Source organism: Sardina pilchardus, chromosome 4 (genome assembly GCF_963854185.1).
Source record: "Sardina pilchardus chromosome 4, fSarPil1.1, whole genome shotgun sequence".
Lineage (NCBI taxonomy): Eukaryota > Metazoa > Chordata > Actinopteri > Clupeiformes > Clupeidae > Sardina > Sardina pilchardus.
The window spans coordinates 4,799,841-4,811,450 of NC_084997.1; the positions used below are offsets into that span (position 1 = coordinate 4,799,841).

The 11,610-nt window shown below is 52.3% G+C and overlaps 1 protein-coding gene across 1 annotated transcript in view; it reads right to left on the reverse strand.

Moving 5' to 3' along the window:
* Positions 1-9,741, reverse strand: part of tns1b (tensin 1b) — a 129,324-nt gene extending 119,583 nt beyond the window's left edge. Inside the window, exon 1 of the mRNA XM_062533604.1 lies at positions 9,657-9,741. Coding sequence (XP_062389588.1) covers positions 9,657-9,737 — 81 coding nt within the window. The 5' untranslated portion in view covers positions 9,738-9,741. The remainder of the gene's footprint in view (positions 1-9,656) is intronic.
* Between the last annotated feature and the right edge of the window lie 1,869 nt (positions 9,742-11,610).

Here is an 11,610-nt window from a genome sequence, read left to right on the forward strand (position 1 = left end):
TTCATCATGCCATAGTGGCATGGGTCCATGGGGGCCAGACCATGAGTACAACCTTGTCCACTCTGCTTGACCCTGCTAGTCTACTCGTCCTTCCTGGTCAGCCAGTGCTGTCAGCTGACTGAGTCTTCACAGGCATCAGTCGTAGCAGCAGCAGCAGCAGCTGCCCGTGGCGTCCTCTGCCCGCTGCCAAGTGTGTCAGGCCCGCCGGGCCGCATGCGCCCAGCAGGGTGGCACCCCCCTCCGAGCAGCACTCTGCATCTGGGACGCCATGTGCACCGAGCGGCCAGCAGCCAGAGCGCGTCTGCGGGGGCACTGCCCATCTGCTGAGACGGGGCAGCAAGGGAGGCGTGGACGCCTCATCCACCTGAGAGCCCCGGTGCAATCTAGAGCAGGCAGCATGTGGGCTAAGTGAAGCCATCAGCCTGCCCCACACCCATCTCCCCACCCATCTCCAGGCCCTCATCTCCACAGAGCGGCTCTGAAGAGAGGGGGGTGGGTGGGGGGCCCTGTGCAGACACCCCACCCCCACCCCCAGCACCCCCACCTCCATGGCTGTGTTTTCTTTCACAAGGCCGCTATTCTTCGGCTCACAAAACATTACCCAGCAGGGGCAGCTCACCTTTGACCTCACCCCCTCCCTCTCCTTCCCCTCTGCCCGACCCCACAGCCACACAGACACGTTGAGGATGTCTAACCCACATCTCTCTCTCTCTCTCTCTCTCTCTCTCTCTCTCTCTCTCTCTCTCTCTCTCTCTGTCTCTCTGGTGAAGCCCCCACATGGTGTTGGTGAAATGGGATACTGAGTGGAGTGACCAGGGATTGTCCAGTGATGAGAGGACCATTAACGTGGCATTGGGGAGTGCTGACCATTGATCAGCGATGGAGCCTATGAATTCATTGTCAAAGTGAGGACAAATGCGTGCGGATATGGCCGGAAAGTTTCAGAGCTGAGTCTCCTCGGAAGGGTATCCTAGAAACCCAACATTAAGGAATTCCTGGTACTAGTCAAGGCAGTTGCAAAAAACAGCTGTTGCCACCTCAGTCTTAAATGTCAAATCTGAAATGTCTGACTGCACACTAATAAATAGCCAGAAAATTATACTACAAAAAGCCTTAATCTGAAACTCATTTTCTGACTCATTTGTGTGTGTGTGTGTGTGTGTGTGTGTGTGTATTTGTATGAGAGAGACTGGTGTATAAGTCAGCCCAGATCAACATTGAGGACATCCTCTGTTGACATCAACTCAGCCCTAACTACGTATGGCTTCTTCTCACAGCCAGACTCACATGTCCACACACACTGCAGCCCCACATGCTGAAGCGCACCATAACCACTGACAACTGCTGAAAACATAATGACCGTCATTTACAGCGCTCAGGAGCGGCCAGTGTGAACTAGGCCAAACTGCTCCAAAAACAAGCAAAAACCGTTTGTGTCAGCAAACGTGGAACTCCAAACCCCCTTTCTCCACTCCACACCCCCCCCCCACACACACACATACACAGACACTCTGCCTAGGGGGCAAATGTTGTCTATCGATTCAAAAGTTTCAAACAGGGACCGTAAAGAAAACAATGTCTGCTCCCACCTGAATCTAATTAGCTGCTATCAACCCTAGTCCAAACAATCTGGAGCTACGCTGTGGCCCAAACATTTATATTACTGGCACTCCAGCAACATGAGGCAGGGCAGAAGATTTATTATGATGAATGTGTTTACTCAGCCATAGGAGCCCAGTGGACCAGCCTGCTCCCTAAAGCCCCCCACTCCCCTGCCCCAAGGCCCTCAGCGTCGCTCTGGCCCTGCTGAGCCAAGACTGATGACAGACCTGATACGTCCTCCCACCATGGGAGGCTGTCTGACAGAGACAGAGGTTCACTCCCAGCAGTTTCTCTCTCCCGTCTCTCTATCTCTCTCTCTCCATCTCTCTATCTCTCTCTCTCTCCTTCTCTCTCTCTCCCTCCCTCCCTCTCTCTCATCATATACCTGGCACTTGCCCATGGCTTTGTCAAAAAATTCCTTCAGACAGGACTCCCTGGTGACCAAGCACAGTAAAAGTCCTACCATATGGTGTTCATTTTGAATGGGTACATGGGCAAATTGTTGCTGGAGAAAGGATTGTCACAGCCAAGAAACTAAAAAATATCACACAACAAATGAAAACAACAGCTGAATGGCTAAAAGTAGCAGCGCGCAGCTGTGAGAGCCTTGCCCTCAACTTAACTTCAAAGTTGCTGCCACAACTCCAGTCTAACAATGCTCTCTCTCTCTCTCTCTCTCTCTCTCTCTCTCTCACACACACACACACACACACACACACACACACACACACACACACACACACACACACACACACACACACACTAAATCCTCCATTGAGCGGACGGCTCTCCAGCCCTCATTCACACGCTGTCTGCTGCACCGGGGTGAGCATAAATCCCTCCTTGAAGCCGCGGCCAAGTAGAGGAGCGCGGGCGCTGCAGCCCTCGCCACAATGGCCGTGTCACAGGCGAGGCGCTTGCCCCCGCCGCCCGACTCAGGAGCCGCTCTCCAGATCAGTGTTTGGACAAGCCTCGGGGCATTGTGTGGGGATGTCAGCCCACGCTCTTTAAAACAAGGTCCCTTTGTCCCGCACGGGAAGCGTTGGCTTACACTTTAATTGGAGGTCCTGACAGTGGTGGCCATGGCTGCAGAAAGGGCTGAGTCAATCCCTCCAACCTCCACACTAACACATAACCTACATGCTAGCATGCTGTATGAATACATCAACTGGGCCTGGGGAAACAGAAGCTGCTGGAAAGTAAATAAATATTTGTCTGAAAAGACAATAAAGCTGCGTCATACTCTTGGACGAGACGAGGCCGTGGTTGATATGAGAGAGGTCCAGGGTCATGTTTGGTGTGTCCACCCCAGTGAAATGAAAAGAGAGAGGGGGGGAGTGAGTGAGCGAGGCTGTTTCCCATGCAGGCTGATGCGGGGTGCTTTAGCAGGGTGGGATGGAACAGATTGGCTCAGCGCTGGGGGCGAGCGAGCGAGGTGGCCCGTCATCACCTCCCTACCCCTCCACTGCACCAGGGGGGCAGGAATGTGACCCCCTCCGACCAGCGCCCGCCCTCACGTGGGACCATCACCTGCTTTTCATTTACGGGGCAAAATGCACCTCAGGCATTCAGGCAATTCCTCCCTCCATTTCTCTCTCTCTCTCTCTCTTTCACTTTCTGCCCCCCCACCCTCCCACCCTCTCTGATCTGATCCCACATCTATTCAGCATGCATTGGAGTTCACAGTAAAGTATTCACAGGAGGAAATTACTCAAGTCATCTAAAAGTCAAGCAGGGAGCCAAAAATCCCCCTCTTTACACACATGCCATCAGCAGCCATGAAGGCACATAGAGTCATCACAGAGCCAGAGATGCCCGGGGCCAAATATACATTAAAGCTGTCCAGAGCATGTGCCCGATGACTCTTTGATATGAAAGCCTCATATACTGTATCTTTGAAGTGCTGGATTGCTGCATGAAGGTCCCACTGTGGGCAATCAAATAAAACACTCCCTCCTGCAGGCAAGAGGCTTTCTTCTCCTCCACAATCCAAACCTTTAGGATTTTGTTACGTTCTAAGAAAACAATATTTTATGCCCTGCCCTGCCTTTTCAGCTCACTGTGAAAGGTGCCAATAGATCTTCAATAGATTCAATTTGCGTGCAGTTGAATGTGATGAAGCGTACAGCGGTAGTAGATCGGAATGTTATTGCAGATGAAGGTGAAGATGATGGTGCTGATGATTGCTACTTTCTGGACTAAGCAGATGTTGAACTTTTCACATGCATGACAAATTCTTCCCAGAAAAAGAAAGCAAGGTCATATACTGCGAGAATTCCACAGCTCCGAGCTCAGAGCAGAATTTCACAGGGTGAAAAAATGCAGATTAAATCAAGACTAGGCGTCCAGTTTCATTACAGCGCAATAATGGTATTTCATGGCACATGCAGGGTTTAGAAAACCATGTCCAATGCCTTAATCACAACCATGTACGGCAGTTCATAAAAGTTCAAATGTACTTAATATTGCTAAACATCTCAAATCCCACTTGGCTTGAGCGCATGTTGTTTCAGATTCGACTCAATCAGATCTCCTGAGGTAAGAGTGCTCAGTGGCTCCGCTCCCTCTCACTGAACTCAGTGGGCAGAAGAAATCAGATTGTGCCGTACTGTTGAGCGAAAGAAAGAGCAACAATGAGAGCTTTTAAGCTGTCTTCAGCATGAGGATCCCATAGACAAAGACTATGACAATCCCCACTGCCAATGATTTACACATTCCTGAAAACAAAAACTGGAGTGAAAGTAGAAACATTGTTTGTCAGAGCCGCAGTTCTGAATTGGCCTTGTTGTTGTAATCTGATGCACGCCCAAAACCACAGCAAGGAGACGCTCTCCAAACGCGAGCCAGACCTCCCTGTACGACGCAGGTCCGCACCGTAAATCAGTCAGCACCACTCACCAGCGTCTAGCACTACATCAAGAACTCTACTCTGAGGTCCCCCCGGGCTCATACACCTCCCAACACCCACATCAACACACACACACACACACACACACACACACACACACACACACACACACACACACACACACACACACACACACACACGGGCGCGCACACACACACACGGGCACGCACACACACACACGGCCCACTGGGGCACAGCTGGGAGTCTTGCACTGTTATGGTAAAATGAATAAAGACATTAAAATGACAACGTGCAACATGTTGTTGGGAATGTTGTTGTTGGAGTCACTGGGTGCATCAGACAGAGACTGAGTACGCCGTCAGCATATTAATGTGTGACTACGCAGCAGCCCGACGTGCAGATCCATCTCAAAATCAGCACGTCCGCCAATGAGCGCTTTGATGGGCTGCGCTGATGCAAGAACACGGGACGCCGGCACCTGATTCTAATTTTGACCAAAGTGGCGGGGCTGGGAGTAACTACGGCTGGATGTGCGGAGGAGCGCTTGGCCCCCGACTCTTCGAGCCGCCCCTCCCCCACCCCCTCTCCCGCCCGAATCAATGGGAGCTCTCCTTGAGTGTTGCCAGAAGGAGAGAGGAAGGATAATTAAAGCATTGATTGGTGTGACGGCGGCAGCCAGCGAATCGGCTCACAGACAGGACTGGTAGGTGGGCGCTCTGCCCAGACTCTGTTATCACAGGGCAGGATCACAAGCTGTCAGTGCACAAACAAAACACTTTAATTAACCATGCCGACATGGAGGTGTAATCAGCGAGCTGGGGGTGTGGGGACAGAGTTTTCATTTTTTCTCCCATCCTATTTCAGTTCAAATATGTCTTTGTTTGGCGAGGTGAGAGAATCTGTTGTGCGTACGCGAGCGCACATATCTAAGTTTAGCCTCTCCAAATAAGGCCAAAATGATATTGTTTTGCAAGACGATGGGTCTGAAGGCCCAGGCCAAGATAAATCAACGCTGGATTGGTGAGCTAACTTAATAAGGCTTGCACACATGCACGTGCACGCTCGGGAGAAAATCCCAAATGGGTCCACCCGCACCACTTTCATACCATAAACAGCATGACAGATCAATGAGGTCCGAACAAAGAGAGCAAACACGGGAGGGCTGGTTGGGGGTGTGGGTGAGGGGGTGGGTGGAGGGGGTCCTTCCTGAGACCCCAACCACTGCAGCGTAGGAGGTTCCTGAGTGGGGCCAGGGGGGCCTCTGAGCCTCCGACTCCTAATGGCAAACAGGCCTCCACACCTCCACTCCTCTCTCCTCTCTGCTCCTCTCCGCTCCTTGGGTAGAGAGGCCTGAGCTGCAGCCGTCTCCCCTCCCTCCCTCCCTCCCTCCCTCCCTTCCTCTGGAGCAGGAGCAGCACCTGGGCACGGGGCCAGGCGCCCTCATCCTGTGCTCAGTCACCTCCAGAGAGCGCACAGGCCCCGGGCTTAATCTACTCCTGCAAACCTGTGGCTAACCACAGCCTGCTATCCAGCCGCTCTCACAGCCAGGACTCCAACAATATGGGCAACCGGAATGAGAGGGTCAAAAGGTTGATCCCATAGCAAGCACACAAATGCATGAAGACAAATTTGGACCAAGAACAGCAAATCAACCGATGATGAATAGCCTGGCATTATGACAAAATAGACTCGTGTACCGCAATTCATTTAACCAAATGATCATGGGTGACAAGAAAATTCTTGTAGGATGCCCTCAACTCATTGTTTGATGTATGAGGTGACGCATAGAATAAGTTCCACAAGCACGAACAGCTCATCTGGTCTGAGAGCTAAGTTCATTAAGACTTTGTTTATTAGGGATCGTTTACTCTGTGCATCGCCGGCGTCTCTAATGGCGACTGGCACTCTGGAACAACAGCGGAACAATGCTCCCAGTGAGAGCGCGCAGACAGACTGCATGACCAGACAGACGGGAACAATCAGCAGACGCTAGATACAGCAAGCGAGGAGCATGTGATCAACATCGAAACCTGCCCCCCTCCTCTATACACTCCCGCTCTGCACAGGCTCTGCCAAGACCCAAATGAAGTCCCGATGAGTGACAGGAACTGCCTCAGAGACCCAGGGGTCTGGACATCTCCTTACACCCTCCACAGCCAACACACACACACACACACACACACACACACACACGGCTCCACCGCAGGTCTGGAACAGCCAGCAACTGCCGTATATCTGTCCTACATGGGACGCTGTGCAGCGTTAGGTCTCCCTGCTGGGTTGTCCCAAACACCAGGAGGACCTCACTCAGAGGCAGCCGAGAGAGAGAGAGGAGACGACAGAATGTGTGGGAACGCCAGCCAAACCCAAACCATACTTCATAGCATATATAGAAAGTGCTTGAAAAAGGCTCTTGTGAAAGACCGATGATGCCAAAGATTTACAAGAAGCCTCCCTGGACACTAAATCTACTGAGATGCTCTAGAGGACATGTGAAGAGGGGGAGCGCAGAGGGCATTGTACAGGGCAGAGGATTAGAGGGAAACAAGGGCTATCACACAAGAGCGGGACAAAGAACGAGAAAGAGAGAGAGAGAAAGAGAGTTCAAAAAAGAGTGGAAGAAGAAAGGGCCAAAACAGGCTCGGACAGGAGACATTCCAGACGGGAGCTCCAGAGAGCGGTGGGGGAGAGCCGGGCCGATCTGCCCAGTGAAGTGTGCAGAGGGCCGGGCCTGGGCCCGCAGAGAAAATGGGGGGCCCATAAATCACCTCAACAGGGTTAAACGCCCTTTTATGTAGTGAGAGTGGGGTGGCAATTCTCCCGCTGGACTGTCAATCAGGAGTTTGGCTCCTCCAGCCTTGTCCGGCAGTTTGCTTGCAGCAGGCCACACAGCACAGCACCCTGTCACTGAGATAAGAATACCTCCTGCCTCAGCAAGACTGCAGCTCCTTTCAAGATCTGCTCCGACCACGGCCAGTCACATGGCAAATCCATTACCAACGGCAAACATTCGCCTATGTAAATCCAGATGTTGCAATTACGAGCCTTTTGCCAATTTTCTGATGTCCCACATCTGCTGCTCACCCCACCCCCATCTGAGATCAGAAGGTACCTCAAACATGGAGGAACGGGCCACCGGTTTCCAGTTTATGGGACGAAATTCCAGACGCCTGATTATCGTCTTACATTTGTTCCCTTTGCAGAAAGTCATGACAAACCATCAATATAAAGCACATGTAAACCAAAATAAATATTATCAATCAAATGTTTAAAGATCACTCATTTACTCATGCTATACACATGCACAGTTAATGACCAAATCAAATGCAGCACTAATGAGATTGACTCATACAACATCAGGTCCAGAAAGGTCCAATAGCAAAGGTAGAGAGAGATATTATGTAATGCTGCACTGTAGCAGTCAGCTCATCTGAGTCCACCCCTTGAGGAGCCACTTGAGCCCCAGTGCCCAGGCTTCAGTCATTGCACAACCCCCATTGACCCCAGCCGCTGAAAGAACACAGAGTTTCGTTTGGCTGGACGGGTCCCATCTATCAGCACGTCGCAATCGGAGACCCCTGGGATGAGTCCGGCGCAGACCCAACACGTGGCCCCGGGCCCCAGAGCCCCTGAGCGCCAGCGCCCAGCCAAAACAAACGCCCTGCGCCGCTGCCTGCAGTCTCCTGTTTGTGCTGGATTGATTTACTGAGGGGTTAATGGACATTGATCATTCCATTAAAATGGCCTGACTTCTTTGTCAATGCAGACGTTTAGTCGACAGGTCAATATTTACTTTAGCCGAGTGGCAAAAGGAACGTCTGTAAGCAACACCTTCTCCCAGACACATGGGTGAAGGCAGAAGTCTAGAGCGCAAAGTGCTTTTGCCAAAAGTAGCGGACAGGGGAGTCCAGCGGGATCTGGTTCATCATAAATAATGACCTAAGATCTTCCTCTTCTAAGGAATGAAGGACATGCTTCCAAAAGTGTACAGTGCAATCAGTCTCAAACTTGAACTCACTCTGTGTCTGTTGAGTACTTTTTCTGTCCTTGTCTTTTGCTCTGGAAGGAGGCCTTCAGCCCCATTTTAGTCTCATATTCTAGCACATCAATAATTCAGGCTGTTTTTGAGGAAGTGCAGTCTTAAGTTCATGTGTTGGTATTGGATGTTGTCCCTCTGCTCTGCGCCTGCACTCTCTTATGTCACCTGTCCTGCTTACTCAGCTCTTCCTGACTTCCAGCTCAGCGCACTCCAAAAAGGTGGACAGGTTATTTCCACGCTGTATGTCCCTCCCCACCACCCGTAGTCAATCAACTGCATTACAGAGGCCAGATTAGATCTTCATGTGAGGAGGGATTTCCTTACTCCTCTCCCTGAGCCAAATCAATCACATCGGCCTGATTGAGGATACCTGCTTCCTACATCTATGCCTTCCTATCTAATCCCATTTGCAGCTGTACACACAGGAGCTCCTCATCTCTGGCTTGTCACAGAGGGCAACCACGTCTCCCTGTGAGGAGGGCCAGGGGATTTGGCCACCCGTTAGTCAGGCCCATGGCTAACACAAAAGCCCACTGAAGAGACGCTGGACGGCATTCAGCCTTTCAGTCCAGTCAATCAGTGTCGGGAGGGCCCGGGCAACTGAACTGAAGGAGATGTGGGGCTCTTTTCCACTCATTCTAGCCAAGCAGAATGCTAATGACCAGAGCGCCGGGGTCAGAGGAGAGCGCCCGTGCCTGCGAGCCCAGAGCAGAGGAGAGGAGAGGAGCAGAGTGCAGAGGCAGGTCTCCAGAGCTCCCCCGCCACTCAGCCACGGGGGAGACACACTGAGAGCAGTGCTTAGAAAGACGGCCAAACACACAGATTCAATTATGCAGCAGCGAGCCGAACAGAGAGAGTTCTGTGTCACAACTGCATGCCAGGTCGGACACATCGGGAGAAGAAAGAGATGCTAAGTTTCCTAAACTGTCAACAACACAGGAGGGGATCTCGCTTTCATCTCAGAGAAAAGAGGCATTAAATCATGCGAGTAAACACCTATTTACACCGCACAGGGCACTTCAACTGCTCAAGTTGTGGCAATAATAATCTACTTTGGCAAGTTAAGCAGAGGGTTGGATCCTGCACCCTTCTCCATCCCCACCCCCCACCCGTGCACCCCCACCCCCCTCTCCACCCCTGGCTCACCCAGACCATGCAGGAGAGGCACACCCAGGTGCGTGCCCGGCCGGCCAGCGCGGCGGGAAGGCTGAGGGAGACGGACGGCATCCTGGAGGTGGGACGGGATCGGGATCAGGCACGCTGCTGCTCCGGCTCCTGGGCTCCTGGCGCGGGATTCCCAGATATTCCACACGGAGCGCCGCGCCGGCTCAGCAAATCCATGACACGTCGAGGACAGGCGAAGATGAACGGCTCCCGGTGCTTGTCCTGCTGCTGCTGCCGCCGCTGTCTTCTCTCTCTCTTTCTCTCTCTCCCTCTCTCTCCTTCTCTCTCTTCTCTCTCAGTCTGACTGTCTCACTGTGTTCCTCCTGTCTTCCTCCGCTTGCACTCCCTCCGTCTGCAACTCGGCGCTCTGTCTCTCTCTCCCTCACACACACACACGCGCGCGCACACACACACACACACTAATGCTGTCAGAGGGCCTCTCTCTGCACTGGCTTGCTCTCTCTTTCCCTCCTCTGAGAAACTCACAAAGCTTTTGGGGTCAGGCAACTCAGCTCCACAGGAGCGAGGGGGAGGTGTCTAGAAGGGGCCTTCATTTATCCCCATCTCTGCCCCCTACCCATGCTCTCGCTCTTAGCTCCTCCCCCTCTATCTCTCTCTCTCCCTCCCTCGCTCTCTCTCTTTCTTCATTCTTATTTTCATTCACTCTCTTGCTTTCCTCTCTCTCGCTCTCTCTCTCTCTCTCTCTCTCTCTCTCTCTCCTCCCCCATTCCTCTCTAGCTTTTCTAAGCATGCTCGCTCATGTCTGTGCTAATGTCACTTTAATTTTTCATTAACTCTCTCCTCCTCCTTCTCCTCCTCTCCTCCTCCTCTTTCTCCTCCAGCCTGTCGCCCCTCCAGCTCCCCAGCCTCTTGTTCCAGAGCTGCCTGCTGAGATCCACCTTCCCTGGGAAAAACTCGCCGGTCAAACATCTGCAGATCCAGTTATGGAAGTCCTGGCTGACTACATTCACCTCCGATACAGCGCTTCATTTGTCTGTGCGTACATGTGTGCGTGTACATGAGCGCAGGTTGGTGTGGGTCCAGTTTTCCTCACTGATAAACGTCCATCCAGCAGTAATGAGCTGCTTTGTCCACTCACAGGCCGTGGTCCTTGGCCCTGAGACAGAGGACTGTAAACAAAACGCAACAATGCCGTTTCATTAACTTCCCCCAATCCATCAAGCCGCTAAATTGGTTGCAGGAGAGGTGGTCTGTCTGGGGGTCTCCCTCTCCGCGTCTCTCACACCCTCCCTGGGTAATGTCACTAATCCATGGTATTTCCTTCCCAGGAGATGAAACAGCTCAGGGGCCAGCCCTGCCTTCTGACAGACCCCTCATTAATCTCCCCTCACCCCTACACACACACACACACACACACACACACACACGGACAGAGATGCCCCTCAAAAGTAGACCTCCATTAACCCAACCAAAACATTTATGAGGCAAAGTGAGTAGCATTTGTAGGGCATTAGTGATGAGCTGTATGGTTGTGATGCATGACCTGCAGCAGGAAGTGGACTGTGCCTTGGTGTTCCTGAGCTGTGGTGGTGGACAGGGCTACAGGGACCAATATGTGGGGCCGGCCACTTCGTTTTCCACCCGAAATCACCAGCGCTTTAATCAGAGCGAGTTTACGGACATCTTCATTAGGGAGGCCTTTCCTCCCCGGATAAGCCCCACAGCAGCGGGGGGAGCAGCAGGGATTCTGTGGGATCACTCCGCTCTCCCGCTGGATGAAGCCCGTCACATCTCGCTCGGCTCCCGCAATCACTGCCGCGCGCCACAGCCAGAGGCTCCGCCATGCTCCCTTAATCAATCCGTTTATGAGTGCCACGGCAGTCAATAGGCCTGCTATATATACACACCCGCCGAGCTGAGGATGTGCTTTCACCGAATTCTATTTCCAGGGCCAGGAAATCAGATGAGAGGCAAT